General features: G+C 37.1%; 1 protein-coding gene across 3 annotated transcripts in view; it reads left to right on the top strand.

Annotated features, from left to right (window-relative positions):
* galnt18b (UDP-N-acetyl-alpha-D-galactosamine:polypeptide N-acetylgalactosaminyltransferase 18b) overlaps positions 1 to 17,202 on the top strand; it is a 108,309-nt gene that overhangs the window by 60,467 nt on the left and 30,640 nt on the right. For all 3 annotated transcript variants that reach the window (XM_015031422.1, XM_015031423.1, XM_015031424.1), the window contains 3 exons: positions 5,123 to 5,306; positions 7,907 to 8,104; positions 8,270 to 8,384. In XM_015031422.1, coding sequence (XP_014886908.1) covers positions 5,123 to 5,306; positions 7,907 to 8,104; positions 8,270 to 8,384 — 497 coding nt within the window. The remainder of the gene's footprint in view (positions 1 to 5,122; positions 5,307 to 7,906; positions 8,105 to 8,269; positions 8,385 to 17,202) is intronic.

Genomic DNA, 17,202 nt, shown 5'->3' with positions numbered 1-17,202 from the left:
TCAAAGAAGAAAGCATTAATTTTCATTTAGAACAAGCGCATGTTAGCATCAGGCACAACGGAGAAGTGTTTTCCCTCATCATGGAAACCACATGAAGAAGTTCATTTGATGCAGCTTTTAAGTGGAGGGTTATCGATCCAGCAGTACAGTAGGGAAATAGAGCCGCTGCAGTTAAGCTCAGAGTGTACGAAACCATGGTTCGGAGTTGGAGACGCAGGGCGGCGGAGATATCAGTGGCTTATAGGCTATATGTACGTTTCCATTTTTATTCTTTTTAACCTTTTTAGGTGCGGCTTATAGTAAGGTGCGCTCTAAAGTCCTGAAAATACAGTGACGAGAATTTTAGAGTTAAAATGTTTACACCATAAAGGGTAAATAATAAAAATAAGCATATCAACTGTTGGAGGTGAAATTACTTTATATCTTATAATACCACGACCTTTGTACACGTTGAGAGTGTAAATGAGGATAGACACTCTGATCAGTCAGTGATGTCTTGGTTTCTTGCCAGCGTTGGTGACTCAGCTGTGAGTGATCCTCACAGCTCCAGGAGATTTGTTCTTCCCTGGCCCCTAATAGAGAAGAAACAGTTACAGGGAGGGAACATCACAGAGGTTTATTGCATAGTGGGAACAATTTCTGATTTGCATCCAGTTTCTGTTAAATATTATTAAATTTGTTAGAATTTTTTAATATTAAATCTTTTTTTTACGTTTCTTTTTTTTAGTAAAGGTTTGTCAATTTTTCTTGAACTTTTCATGTAATGTGATGCTGACATCTGTGTTACTAAAACTACCAGCAGATTCAGTAGTATTTTGTTTCACAAACCATCAGGTTATCAAAGTGGTTGAAAGAGTTGAATAATTACAGTAACTTAAATTTTTGTTTTCACACTGAATAACCTCAGTAAAATATTATGTGACATCCATATGTAGTGCTATGATATTTAAATTGTTCTAAGTGTGCTTTTGAGGATTTGTTTTTAACTTAAACTGTTTAAAATCAGTTATTTTTTTAAAGATTATATTTTTGCTATATTGCATCAAGTAACTGACTTCAAACCTTTCATTGAAACATTGAGGTTCAATTGTTATTTTATATTACAATAAAATATGAATGGAATCACATCAGGTTTAAGGACTAGTACATGTTGCATCATATTGGAGTTAAAATTTTATACCTCCAGATGGTGCGGCTCCTCTTTGCTTCAGTGCCATGTTTCTGCACCAGATAAGGTAGATCAAAAACCAGAGCAGATTGAAAGGCAGCCACTGCTTCCAATGCATGTTTTAAGTTATTTCAGCTTTTTTTTTTTTTTTTTTTTTTTTTTGAGAAATTAAAAAGGAGACTGTGAGACTGATGGCACTTAATTAACACTTTCACTTTGTCAATTTATCGCACTTAAAAATAGACTGATCTGTGATGGAAAAAATAGGTGATAATATTAATTTTATGTTAGACCTGTTCAAAATGATAACATTGTTTCCTGCATTGTTTTGTCTGCCAGGAAGAACCTGAAACTCGCTTTCCATTTCACCATTGTGCTTTGCTGTGAGAGCAGTAATCTAATGTGGATTTATTCAGCAGCCTAAGGTGTGCAGAGAAGTTCCAGTCACTGTTGGATATCTTGCACGATGTTGTTCCCAAACCAGCTAATGAAAGCTGGAGGGTTCACAAAGCTGGGATGTGATATCAGCCAAAACTAGCAAAGCCAATCTTCAGGCTGGAGCTTCGCTCACTCACACTGTTTTTTAACAAACTGCCAGTGGGCCGTGGGTTTGATTGCCGAGGAAGAGCCAGTACCTGCTGGATGTTTCAGACACAAATTTTGCTGTGGTGGACTTATGTACTGAGAAGCTGCCAAGCAAGTGTTGCAGCTCAAACTAAAAAGCAAGTGTGAGACCTGTAACCATGCCGATCTGCCATCTGCTGTGCGAGAAGAAATGCTCTAATGGTGATAGATGATGCTTGCAGAGGAACATGCATGAATGCAGTGTTGATTTTATGAAAACAAAAATCATGTTTCAGGTTAGACTTCCATGAGCATCATTATACAATTATAAAATGGTTGTAAATTATATTACAAAACATGGGTTTTATAATTGTTAACATATCCCCTGCTTTCTATATTTTGCAAGAATCTAAATCAGTATTGATGTGGTTTGTTACTGCGATATGTATGACTTAAGGCTAGACTGATCTGACTAAAATAACATGTTCATTTTTTGCACTCACCATTAACTTTGCTCATTATTTTCTGAGATGACATTTCAGCTAGATTTACAATCATAAGCTGCTGGATTTATTTCATGACTGCACAGCTATGCTTGAAAACTTGCTTGCTTTTTGTGCAACTTCAGTGTAACTCCGGCGGAGCTTCAGCGGGATATCAGTCCTGAAAGATTGATGAGTGGTAGCCATCAGCCATTGCTGGCGTAATGGTGTGTGCTTTATTGTGATTTGTTATGAGGCATAGCGCCACATCACTCTTATTTTTCAATTCCCAACACATTAGGGTGTCTTAATTATTGATGAAATAAAAGTTATTAAATCTGTTGCAGCAGCCTTTTCACGCAAGTCTCTGCAGCTTCCTTCAGTTAATTTTAGAAGACTGAGGTAAATGACTTCAGAAGCTAATTTTTCTGATAAGTGTTGTAAAACATGAGTAGGTACAGGTTACTGCTGGTTGATTAAGTCTATGAGAACACAAACCTGACCACCCCATAATGAACAAACATGATAGCTACCTGTTTCATGCTGTGCACATTAGAAAAACAGAAAGGGTAAAAAAAATATGCTGCTGCAAGTTACTTTCTGTCTGTTGGAGAAAACACCTACCCCTGCTGAGAGCCAGCAGGCACAGAAAAGAGAAAAACAACCTAATGTCTCTGCTATTTATCCATGAATCATTCCTTCTTAAAAGCAGTAAGCATGTGGATTAATTTATCCAGCTAAGTCTAGACACAGACATAATCGGTTTTCTAACTTCTAAAATTGTAATGCAACACCTGTAGAGTCTATCCCATTAGTTATTAAGCAAGAGGAAACAATTTACTAGGACCATCAGAGAACCTTCCACTCGCACTATATGCCTTTCTTTTAATGGCACAGGATGACATGATGCTATTGAGAAACATCTAACTTATTTGACACTGAAACATACAGTCAGGTCACCAGATAAGCCCGGTTGTTATTGATGTTTTCACGCTTTGCTAAAGAAAAAAACAAATTATGCAAGATGGGTACTGCCTTTTATCCATGGCAACCATGCATCACTGCTACAGAATCAACACAAGTGAAACTTAAATATCGTAGCAGAGACTGTAGAATAACACTAAAGTAATTTCATTGTGTGCATTGTGTGATGAAGATGTCTCACCTTGGGGTGCCGGGTCCTTAAAAATGATTTCAAGATGGTCTGTTCACACTTAAATATTGAAAAATAAATTAATTTTGTTATGGCGGTGCACAGGAGAACACTAAATCCTACACCCTTGATCCTAATATGCACACACTATTCAAAACAGGAGGGCATTAAAAGCAGCACATACTCCTCCGTCCTCTCTGGGTTCTAGGCATGGCTTTGTGACGTCCCTCTCTTCACTACCACAGCTGCAGTGTGATGGTCTCTCTCCTCTTTGGTGGGTGATGGGCAGTCTTGCTGCCGGGGGTTTGTGCAGATGCCTGGCTACCCGGATGACTGGGTTCGGGCTTTCTTTGCGTAGGGGACTAGGTCGGAAAGTTCGATGGCCTGCTTCACTCCCAGTGCCTCTTTCAGCCTGAAGGCTGCTGTTGCTGTGCTTTACTGCCAACTTATCTCTATTTAAGGCTGTTCTGTGGGGGTGCCTGGTGTGTGTCTGACTGGGGCTGCTGTCGCATTTATGACTGAAGGCTACCTGCTCTTGGGTAATGAGTGCTGCAGGCTTCCTGCCTTTCTCACCACTCTTAACTTTGCAACTTCAAGTGACAAGTTCATACACACACCCCTTCCACTGGCACAAACATGCATCCACACACCCACAAATCCATGCAAGTAAGCTAACTGGTTGTGGGTTATACCAATATGTCAGTCATTCAATTAAAATATTTGTCTTGAGACATTGTTTTTATGCAAGGCAGCAAGCTGCTCCTTAAGGTATGCCTAAAATGCCAAGACAGAAAACATGAAGAACAAGGAGTTGATGTCCCATAAACTTTATTTTGTTCTGAACATTTAGAGCCACGCAAAATGACCATTTTCAATACTTTGGCATATAGGCACAATAGTAAACAGCTTGATGGAAATGACATCCAGTGAACTTTGGGTTAAAGTTAAACTAACATACATGTTTATGGAAGGAAAGCAGAGTAACTGCTGAAAATTCATAGTTACAAGAGGAGCATAAGCAAAGTACATCTTTAAAGACCATCCATAGATGCAAAGACCTTCCAGATGTGATACAACAGTGCTGGTGCTCCACTTTACAGCTGGTGCTCTCTACCATAAAGCATGGATTTCATTAATGGATATATTTAATTTTCTGTAATGAGAAAAAGCCACTTTCTTATTTGTGGAAGAAATCAAAACAACCTTCAATTATATACAAATGTTCAGCTAATGGTATATCTTGAAAAATCCTGATATGTATTAATACCAAATAAAATGGAAAGTTTAATCCACTATTGTAGTTCCTTACATTTCCAAGAAAAAAATCCCTACAAATGCTGATTTTGCTCCACTAACACTCAGTCTGACCTCATCTTGCAGGGTATGATTCATCAAACTGTATGAGTCAGGTAGTAATGAAGATAAACTTTTAATATGGACATCTGCCATGTGTTGAAAAGGATTGCAGGCTGACACTCAATATTGCAGAGACCCTGTGACGGCTGTTAAACCCCATGGAAGTCAGCAGTCTGCTCAAGCTGCTCCCTATTTGGTCCACTGATCAAAGCAATGAAGCATGAGTGCCTTTGGCCTCTGCCCATTGAAAAACTGCCCACTGGAGGAGAACATGATGATGTCTTGTGGGTGGTTTGCTTGAGGCAACTCTCACTTTACTCACCTAATCCTGAAGGGAATATTCAAAAGCTCTGCTGATATTGATGCAAAATGCATTCTGTCTGTTTGCTTTGTTTGCAGATGAGCTCAAGGAAAAACTGCAGGACTTTGTGTTGGAAACAAACAGTCAGCGTCCAGGATTCATAAAGATAGTGCGGCACACCAGGCAGGAGGGGCTGATCCGGTCCAGAGTGAGTGGATGGAGGGCTGCCACTGCTCCAGTTGTTGCTCTATTTGATGCCCACGTTGAGTTCAATGTCGGCTGGTGAGTCACTCACAAATGCAGCGTGAAGTGATATTAGCTAGGTTTAACAGATGGGCACAAGTTTAAAGTCATTTAACAGATGGGCACAAGTTCTTCAGTCATTTAAAGTCAGTTTATTCTGGAAATTTAGAATAATGTTTCATTAAATCTTGAGTAGATTAATGTAATGCTAAAAAGTTAGCATTGCATATAAAATGTAATAACTGATAACTGACTGTAAGGCTGAGAAATTTAATTTCTCCTTTTTAATTTCTCAAGCAGCCCAATAACTAAAATATGTCTGTATGTACATTGTATTCGTTACATTATTGTGTATGCTATTATCTGTAATTCTTGGTATCCATAATGTTCTAAATATGTATGTTTACTTTGCACTATTATGACACACACACTTAAACTTGCACACACACACTTAAGCCAATTTGTGCTATACGGAAACCTTCAACCTGATGCATAAACTACAAAAATAAAACAAAATGCAGGTGAATCCCTTGAGCTGGTAATTATCAAGAATAAGTTTGCAGTGAAGTACCATGCCGCTAATCCATTCTTCATACTTTGCATTCATTTGCATGTTTTTAAAGCAATCTGAATAAAAAGGGGATTAAGACACTGACTGTTGTCACTGTTAGTTATGGTTTCTTACTATGTAAACATGGGTTTAAAACAACGGTCTTACCTATGTATAAAATGCATGTATACTATTTTTGTTCAAAGTTGTATGTCAGCTTGAGACAAGGAATTGGATTTGTGGAAACTGTTTTAAATTTCTGGCATACAGATAACATTTTCTCAAGACAAACACGGGAAAACTGAAACCACATTTAAACTGTTCAACTCAGTTTTTTCTGGTCATTACAACACAAAGGTGTGTGACCTGTTATACAGGCAGCGTGTTTATCTGTCACAAAACAAACATGGGTTTCAGCCTGGTGTTGTACTTTTTTCAACTGATGCACTTTTCTGCCTCTCATTTGTAATTCAAGTGTTTCTGTTAAACCTGCTGGAACATTTCCTCTGAAAAGCGAGACTCGGTTTTTTTTATTATAATATGCAGTAGGTACTTTGAACCTGTTTTTTTTTTTTTTTTTTTACATTTATTTAGGAGCGGTTTTACTTGATTCACAATAACAATATCAAATACATTTGCATTTCTTTAAAAAAAAAAAAACCTGTTGTAACAGTGTAGCCCGTAGAGAATGTTTTTGTGATTAATAGATATAGACCCCTAACTAATCTGACATTAGGAAATTAGGAGAAAAAAATTTTACCATCAAAGAAATTGCAAATGGTTTGGACAGTTCCTAAATTCCTACAAGTGTTGCTTAACCAAGATGTTACTCAGCACAATGTGAGTTATACCCATTACTGTGGCAGAAATTAATCATTTTACCTAAAATGTCAATCTATTGATAATATTTTTTGAACCACATTAATATTCTTTTAAGTTCGTTATGCTGCAATAAAAATAGCAGACATAAGTAGCTTGTTTTCTCAAGTGCTTTAATACTAATGGTTCACTGTAAAAGTTGTTAGCTTTGTGTTCCACATGGCTAATAAATAAATTGTTCACACCAATACAAATTTTGTAATTTTCTCTAATGTATCTGTTGTATTGTTTTCTCTTTCAAATCTACAAACTGTGACAATAGAAAACATCTATATTCAACATGTTGAATACCTATTCATAACGTATAGTATAATGCCAACTGTATTGGATGACTTGCTTTTACGCGCACATTAACTTTAATGACATCCTAGTTTTAGTACGAAGCCTTTAACATGACATTTGCCCACCGTTTGCAGTTGCAACAGATTCAACTGCAAAGGGATGGCAAAGATTTCTACTTGGTTTAGAAGTTATGGGAATTTTTGATCATTGTTCCAATAGAGCATTTACCAATTGTAACATAAACTACCCAAAATGTCTTGGTAATGGTTCACGGCTCATTCACAAGCTCAACTTTTGAGAAACCGTCCCACACTACAGTCTGCTCTGCACCAAACTTCACGCTTTTACACCATGCGGTCAGGCAAATGCCGTTCTTTTTGCAACTCAATTGCAATTGGCTATAGAGTCCTGTGGTGGCACGCTTTATACCTTCAGCCGACCCTTTGCCTTGCACTTGTTGATGAAAGACTTAGATACAAGTGCTCAGTCATGGAAACACATCAGCCTCTTCATGTACTGTTCCTGTACTAATCTGAAGCTATTAACTCTGCAGACAGCTGATGGCCTCTGTGCACTATTCACCTCTGCATCTGCTGACCCCTCTGTCTCTCCACTTTGTGTTGCTTTCATTCACAACTGTATCTTATTTGTTGTAATACTACCATATCTACATTATCTAGTTGTGAAGAGATTTCTTGACTGAACTTGAACAGGTGGGATCCTGTCCTGGTTCGACAGTGGAATTCATGTAGCTCCTGAGAGTGACCCTTCCTTTCATAAATCTTTACAGAAGATATCCTTTTTATAAGTAGATATCTTTTTTTTTCTAGATTTTATTGGAAATCATTTTGGAAACATGTTCAATGGAGAGTAAGGTTGTCAAACTAAATGCAAATGATGAAATTAAGATCTTTCTCCATGTTGCCAGGGCTGAACCAATACTGCTGAGAATTAAAGAGGACAGAACACGGATAATCTCCCCATCGTTTGACAACATCAAGTATGACACGTTTGAGATTGAAGAGTACCCACTGTCCGCCCAGGGCTTTGACTGGGAACTCTGGTGCCGCTACCTCAATCCACCCAAGACCTGGTGGCACAGGGGCAACAAAAGTGCCCCAATCCAGTAAGTAAAATAATCCAGCTGCACAGTTATATGTTTGACATTAAATTACTAAATGTCAGTAATCTACAAATACTAGATTGTGATCTTTAACATTATTACATATATATTTTTGGGGGGGTCCTTACTGTCATGGAACAAAACTGATCTTCATTGTAAATGTTTCAGGAGCCCAGCTCTGATTGGCTGCTTTGTGGTGGACAGACTGTACTTTGAGGAGATTGGTCTGCTGGATGAAGGCATGGAGGTGTATGGGGGAGAAAATGTGGAGCTGGGCATCAGGGTGAGTAATGCCTCTGGCCATGAAGTCCATTGTTTATTCAGGAAATGTGAGGGAAAAATATTACAGTGGCTGTAAAAGTGGAAAGCTCCAGGCTTCACCTTTTTTCCATAAAACCATAAAAGTACAGGATGCATGGTATTTGATTCAAGTGTGTGGCATGTGTATTCAAAGCAGTATTTTGGTGGTGTTGCAGTGTGTTAAAAAATGTGTGCTTTTTACAGAGTGGTGCTGTCATTGCTGGGCATTTCTAAATTCCTAAACTAGTTGAAAGCACTTTAGTTTGTCACAAAAAATGTCTGCCTTTGAGTCTGAATCAATTTTAGGAGGGATTCACACCACAGCTGGCTTGATCTTTGGCTTATCCACAAAGCTCCTGTGACATAAATTTCAGCGTCTGTTCCTGCCTACAAGAATCCTTTAGGTCTCTTTGTGTTGCAACTGAATGCAGCCTCGATTTTAGTGACAATGCTGAGTCTGCACAACAATGACAATAAAAACCCCATTGTGAAGGTGATAAAAAGGACACAACAGACAAGGAATCAAATCTGCAGCAGCACACTTCTTTTTAAAGAAACACCAGATTTAAAAGAAATACAAATATTTGATCATTTATCACTTTTGAACATCAGGAATTAAAAAGCTTTCCCAAATCTGTGGTCAGATATCACTCAAAAACACCTTTTTTTTCCCCCCAATATACTGCTCTATTATTTCCGCCTACAGTGCTGTCATGGCAACCGCAAGCCCATGAATGAATCCGTCCAATTGATCTCAAAATGCTATGAACACATGCAGGCTTATGCATGTCTGTAATTTTCCAACAGTTTGTCCACGTGTAGCTGGGGAGTTATGTTAGTCATTATCTATTTTAGCGTATATAGATATTTACTGCAGAAGATAAGCTGGTTGGGCAGTTTCAGAAAACCCCAGCCTCCAAATTGTAACAAGGTAGACGTCATCCCAGATATTATTTAAAAGGTAACTCATGATTCTTCAGAGAGATTGTTAGAAACCAGTGAAATAGTCACCTTGACTTTGCAGATCACATGTTTTAACGACTTGGCCCAACACTTCTAAAATAGTCAACACAGCAGAAGAAATAATCCTTTCTTACTTGTGTAGTTTTAGCAAGAACAAAAAAAATCAATACTGATTGATTCTGAATCACCTCCCTCCACCCCTCCCCGCGATGATCCGTCTGTAGAGAATTGTAAGCATTAAAGTCTGTGTTACTTTTTATAATGCTGGACAGAGCAGACAGATGTACCCTCTCCATAATTTCCACCATATCATTATGTTATACACCATCAACTCTGCCTGTGAACCACAAAAATACACAGTGTGTGTTTATAATAGCAGTATGACACACAGAAGGGTCAGAGCATTAGCTGTCCTTCTCAAGGATTGGTAAAAGTAGCTCACCGCAAAGTTACAAAGACCATTAAATGAACTAATAGCCTTTTCAATAAAAGCAAGATGCGAAATGTGGATTCACCCATCGTAGCTAATAACAGAGATCCAATTAGCAGAACAGAAGGAAGACTAATCCCAGAAATCATTTAGCTGCCGTGTTTGGATTTTTGTTCACAGTTTTAAAACAGAGCACATTCGTCAAATGTTGTGTAACATCACTTTAGTTCAAAACCTTTGTTAGGATTAATTTTGTGCTGACATTTACAAACTATAATTAACCCAACTGCTTTACTGAGTTGCTATTTAGGTAGGTAGGTAGAATTATTGTCTTTGTATAACATTACAATGACATTTTGTCGACAGCATGTCTGACTACAAGACACTGCAAAATTGGTCACAGTAATAAAAAATGTGGCTAAAAAGCAAACTTTAAGGCAAATATGGATTTAAAGTTAGGCCTATATATTTTAGACCCAAGATTTGAAATCCCAGAAAGAGGTAGTCCACAACCTTGCACCTGTTGTTCTGTGTTGCAATTTCACATATCACAGTGAAATTACAGATTTACCTCATAAAGGTTCTGAAATAGGTTGTTTATAAATATTTATCTTAATCAGGTATTCTGAAGAGGAGCATTATCTAAATCATTCAGGATAAAATGCCCTGAGGTTCAGGGTTGGGAACCACTGCGATGGAGCACCAGCAGAGTTTGCCCGCCTGCAGCACACTGGTCATGGCCCCCAGACTGACTGCCAACACAGGGCTGGCTCTCATCGTGTCCTCAGAGATGCATTTGAACAAGGCCAGCAGCTACAGTCCTTGGCCGCAACTTTATGAGGTTCAGCGGTAAAACGGTTAAAATAAGCCCTGGTTTTCTTTTTATGTTTTCGCTTTGTGGAAAAATTATATTGTGATACCAATATCTGTTAGTTTTATTGGATTCTCTGGGGTATCTAGTGAAATACTGTGGATTCTTTTATGCTGCTTTTACGTGCTACATGAGATAAATCATGTAGCACTAAGTTTCACCAAATAAACAGTGTCCTTGGTTATCTGGACATTGTTTGGTTAACCAAAAGCCATGCAAGCTGCTTTGTGTGGTTAAAAAGAAAAATAAAAACCTTGAAAATAGAGACCTCATCTGACTGTTGAATCAGGCAGGCTCCTGACGGCCACAGGCTCTGTGCGGAAACTCTATGACCCACAAGTAGTCCTTTAGCCTTAGAGCACAGTGCTCTGATTGGATGGAAGGGAATCATAAGATCTTCATGATGAGATGGAGCCTGGTTATTGTACACTTTTTAGGTACGAAGAAGAATTTTAAATTACTTCTGTATTGTACAGGGAGTCACAGAAATATTGCCTCTTTTATTCATTTTTGCCAATATTTCAGCTGCTGCAATTTGGATGAGCTGAAGATTTCTTTGAGAGATTTTGGGACATCCAGGTAATAATGCATTGCAGTAATCAAGCCTTGAGGTAAAAACGGTATGAACTAGATTTTCAGCATCATTCTGAGGCAATATGCAATGTTCTCTGCCTCCTCAAAGGCTGGATCTGTACAGACTTTGAGATTTAAAGCTTCCAAAGGCTGCATGGTAACATGGACATGCATGCATAATTGGACAGCTTACAACTATATCCAGTTTAAGGGAAATATAAGATCAGTTTTCTTCTGCCAGAAATAGTGAATGTTTGTGAGGAATTTTCCAGTTTTCAGCAGTCACTCACCGTTGAGAAGAACATTTAATTTTCCATATTTAGCCGCACTTTGTTTAGTTTTCTTAAACAGAAAAAAAAATATGCCTCTCATGACTAAGTCTTCATGTCAACACATTTAACCAAAACAATGGTGTCATTAACAACTGAAAGTTAGTGTCAGTGATTGGGTTCACAGCCATGTCTGAGTTTATTTAAAGCTTCCAACTTATGCATCCCTGGGATTTAGATTTCTGATACTTCCTGAGATGACACATGCATACATCTGGATATTGTGTATTTATTTTGCTGTGCAAATGCACAGCTGCAGTTCTTGCTCATGGCAGGTTTTTGTTCCACTTTGTTGACTTTTCATGTATAATTTAAAAATGCTAACAGAAAACAGAAGTTTGCTCGATGTTGCCCTTATCCTACGAATCTCTTCTATGGAGCAAGTAAATGTTTTAAAATCATTCTTGTGACAAACATTCTGCAGCATGTCCATGAAATAGGTAATTTGCAGAAACTGTTAGGTTTGTGCAATTATCGACAAAAACACAAAAATGAAAAGAAGAAAAAAAAAAAACACATCTGACCAGTACACAGACTAGTACAAAACTGCACATACAGACATGGTATGACCAAAACAACTAAACTTTGTTATACTTATTCTTTTCATAAAAATAAGAGTATTTTTCAGAAATATAATTTATTGTGTTGTAGAATGCTAATGGTTGGTTGATTTAAGGACGAAGCAAACATTAGAATGAAGAATTTTTCTTTCTTTCGTCATGTGGAATCACACAAATAAGCTAAGATAAATGCACAAAACAGAATACACTCGCAAAACTGTAGCCTTTAGCATCTTTCAGACTTTTAGAGGTGACCAGAGTAATAAAGTCTCTCAGCTATTATGTGTTTTCAGGAAACCCAGTGGCAATACTGGAAGCGTGGTGATGTCCATCTCCTCTAAAGTCATGGACATCTTATACGTACCCATATTGATCCAGTGGATGCAGCAAAATTGTGATGATAGCTTCCTGCTGCAATAGCCTGAAATAGAGTCCTGGTAAATGTAATCGGTGTCCAGGATGAATCACACCGCAGTGTTTCGGTTACAACATAAATCTGAAATGTCTCTTTGAGTTCTGGCAGTCTGTATGTGTTGAAATTGTTCTTTGAAAGCCTAACGTAATCATACCTCAAACCAAACATGCAAGTTTATCTGAGGTGGTCCTGCAACATAATCTGTAGAGAATGCATCTAAAATTACCTCAGGACCTTGAAACGAAATTATAATTAAAGAAATTTCCCCAAACACCCGTGAATCCTGAATATTGCACTGTTGAAGACAGCCTGGGACAATGCATCAAAACAAGAGCAAAGCAAATCTCCCTCTGAGGTTTTCTTGAAAAATGAGGATCATTGAGAGCTATGAACAACTATTATCTAGCAGGCTTTATGCACATTACTTATGGAAATGGGAACAAAACACCATAACTGTCGTCATCATAATGATTTACACTGACGGTTTCTGATGAAAACTCATCAATCAATTAGTATTAGCTCTAAATCAAGCATGTTCCAAAAATTGTAGTAATTAATATATTGTTCATTCAAAAACCATCATAACCGACAGAGTTTGGTCAGTGTTAATAACACTTTACCACAGCAATCTCCACTTATGTCTAAGTCTCAAGTTTTCAACTTCAGTATTCATAATAGAAAAGATGAATAGGAATAATCATCTATTTGTTAACTCAGACCTAACATCTACAGTACCTTAAATATAATTACTGTCACTGAAAATCAATTTCAAGTAAACAATCTGGGCATCTTTACCTTTCTCTGCATTGATGTTTTGACTTTCTCCTTTGAGCACAGAAAAACGGCTTTAGGTTATCATTAAAGGTGAATAACTAAGTGTTAGACCACAGACTCAGGCTATAATTGTAGAACAGCACTGATGGAGTTTCATGACCCCTGGACTGCAGAAAATCCATCGTCTCCCACTATGTAATCTCAGACCAACAGCTCAATCAATAAGACAGTCTTTTGTCTAACAGGTGATGTGAATAGTGATGGGACTCTGGTACAGATTGAAAACTATCATGAGGTGCCTCTTGCTGGTAATATACTATTGAAATATGATTCAGTACTGGGAAAGAAAAATAGTTCACAGTGTAGCCAGCAAGATACTCATTTTTATGGTTTCCTTTTTATCTATGTGACATTTTAAAATGTTATTTTTTGCTGCAATATTGGCAGGCAATCTACATTTTAGCAAGCAGCAGTCTACTTGGATTCGATCGGCCCCATTACTCAGTTTCGAAATGGATTTATGGATTATTTTCATTACCTTCAAAGGATTACATGGTGCAGCTGCAAAACTCGCATAACTGACTTTTTCACAGGCTATAATACCTTCTATATTATTGAATTTATTTACGAAACCAAGAGATATAAAATATAAAAAGGCACATCTCTACATTTCTTATAGCGTTTCAAATTTAATTTGACTTTGCAAAGAGCTCTAGGTACCGTTTCATAGAATCACATAAAATATACCCAGAAATTTTTTAATTTATACTAACAAACAATCTGCAAATGTTAATCTCTAAAAATCCACAAATCTAAGAACAAGGAGCAGACTTATTTTTGTGTGACTTTGGTTCCCCTGCTTTGTCTGAAATAGTATTTCAGTTCCTTCAGTATAACCTCAAACAGAAAACAAATCTGAGTTTAGAAGGGAGTAGATAATACACAGCATTTTTAAGGAGACTTTTTTTATTTGTACAGCTGTAGTTTAGTTAATCCACAGCAATATCAATGCTGTTTTTAGTGCTACAGATCTCTGTAGCACCATTTCCTACAGAATCCATCAAATGATCAGCTGCAAATCTTCAAGACTGGCTACAAATCAAAATATTGTTTGCTGATGAGATTGTCCACCTGATGTTTTTCAGTCGCTTTGTTTAATTGGCCATTGTATTTTAACTGCGATCCAGAAAACTGTCTCTCAAACACCTAACGCAGCACTGTCTCAAACACTTACAGACGGCACATTTAAAAACTGCTTGGCTGTGCTTTGTTCGTTTTATCAGTTCATTTATTTTCCGACTCAAAACTCTGATGTGCAGTCGTCATTGAAGAAATGCTTAAAGAGGTTTTGCTTTCTTAAATTATAGGCAAGAGTCAGTATAGAAGGGCTTCTCTGAATTATTTGAAGCCCCTGACGGTTTGTCACTGGATTAGCATGTAAATAGAAGACAGGCTAGTAAAATGTGTGAAACTTTTCACTTTAAAGGATTCCTGTGTACAACAATGAGTAAAAATTTAAACAGAAATGGGAATTTTTATCTGCCGCTTTTTTCCAGCAAAACTGAGCAAGACGTGATTTCAGTTTGAAGTTTTTTTTTTGTTTTGTTTTGTTTTGTTTTTGGAAGATGCACCTTACCAAGCGTCTCCTGGGATTTTCTCAGCACAGATACTCAGAGATATTCACAATATCTGAATATAAATTGAGTAATTTCCCTCCGGAGTTTAAATCCCTCTGCACGAACCATGACAGGATGTTTTGGTCTGATGTAGACCACCTTTGTTTTGAATACCTTCATGAAAGTTTTCTGGGGCATAATTACCACAACCCAAATAACTATGTTAAATGAACCAATCAAGAACACTTTTCCAAAGTACTCTAAAATGTGGATAGATAAATGCAATATTTACAGATCTATTCATAATTCAACAATTCTGTGTGAATTTTCTCTCTGCTGTCCATATGGAATACTGCAGCCTTGTCTTCCACGATTTACATTTGTTTATTTATTCATTTGTTCTTCATTATTTATTTATTTTCAAGGGTGGCATTCAAAATCCAGTGGGGATCAAGCAAAAAAGAAAAAACCCCAAAAAGATGCACATATTGATTGGCGTTTAAAATAAGATCCACATTCTGTTCCAGCCTAATTCGGTTTCTTACATCAGTTTCTCTGCTGCAGTTTTTCCCTCCTGCCTTTCACACAGGAGCAGCCTTTCTAAGTACACTTACACATTGAGTTTTCAAGACACTTGGCAGCATCTTACCACACAACCCTTGTGAATTTAGACTGTACTTTCTCCCCATGTCATCCAAGAAGTGTCCATACCATCTGCTGCAGGACTCTGAAGTTGGTTTTCTGTGACTTTAGCTGCATGTAATTAATCTCTTTTGGGATTTATTGGTGCATATTAACCCGAATTTCATATGAGCTGATAAAAACCTGAACATTATAAATTCTTTATTTTCTGTCTACCATCTATTGCTCTGCTGCTTTATAGTTTGAGATGAAATAGTGAAAAGGAGTTATAAGTATTTCAAAAGATTTGGACCAGAATCAAATTTTAGATTTTTGTTGTGTTTGTCTTTACTTTTATATATCAAAAGCAACAAGTTCAGCTTTAAACAATATTCGGTAAAAAAAAAAAACGGTGGAAGCTAGAAACCATTAAAACCAGAAACGTTGACAAATTCTGACATAGCAAATATTTTAATGTACTTTTTAAATAAATATGTAAATACATACTTCAGTTGGAATTTTATTACCATTATTACATAAATAAGACTGTAGAAACTAAGGACAGCCTCTACAGAGGAGATGCCTGGTTAATGTGTGCTGTGAGTAAGTGGATTTTAAAAACTTTAAGCCATTTAAAGTTTGGGTAATCTTTTTATGTTAATTAAAGACCCAAGCGAGTAAGAGGGATGATAACCTATATTCCCTCAACCTTTATTGAAACTTGAGAATCACTCATCATTTTCTCATTAGTGTCTTCATTTATTAGATAAGAAGTCTTGAAAAGTTTTACATTATTAACAAATCAGATCTAGGAAAACAGAACCCAAGTTCTTTACGTAGAATGTTGTACATAGTGGGGGTTTTTTATACTTAAATATCCTGAAATTATGATAATCAGGTATACAGAACAATTTACAAAATACCCAGCAGATATTTCGAAGTCTTGACATAATCAAGTCTTTACATTCTTGTACAAAAACAATAAATTCTGAGGACAAGTGATGAAAGAAGCGTGCCGTAGTGGGTTGGCTGCCATAGAGATTTTTTATGAACTATAAAGTAAGATTAGATTTGATTTCAAAGTAATTCATGATTGCTTAGAGGAGAACTTGACGGTGTAACTTCACAAATTTCTTTAAATTGTCTATGTATTTTCACTGTAATACAGGAGGCTGTCACTGTGAGATGAAAGTAATGGTCATGGGGCTTTCAGCAGAATAGCTCCTCCTGATCCCCTCCAGGAAGATGTCACAGCTGAACAGCATGCCAGGCCAGATGTAGCTTTTATGACGGGAAAACAAAAAGGAAAACATAAAATAAATGGTTGGGCAGAGTGAGGAACGGTCAGTTTTGTCCTCCAACAGCCTAAAGCAACATAACTGCACTAGTCAGGATGACATAAGCCACAGAGGAATGTTTTTTTTAGCCTCGTCTTAACTATATGACTGCTACTTCTCTGTGTTATGATCCTGATGTATTACTACTTTTGTTTTCCTTTATGTTTCTGCGTTATCATTTCTTTATTGTTTATTTGCTGTCTTGACATTTTAGGGTTAGAGGTTAGGCTTAGTTTTTTTTTTTTTTTGGGGGGGGGGGTTTTTTTTGGGGATTTAACCTAAAATATTTTCCCCTTTTTGAAAATGTAGGGA

This window comes from Poecilia latipinna, unplaced genomic scaffold (assembly GCF_001443285.1).
Source record: "Poecilia latipinna isolate Pla-1442-1.1 unplaced genomic scaffold, P_latipinna-1.0 Scaffold207, whole genome shotgun sequence".
NCBI lineage: Eukaryota > Metazoa > Chordata > Actinopteri > Cyprinodontiformes > Poeciliidae > Poecilia > Poecilia latipinna.
The sequence above is the reverse complement of the archived record's forward strand: the minus strand, read 5'-3'. Positions and strand labels throughout refer to the sequence as shown.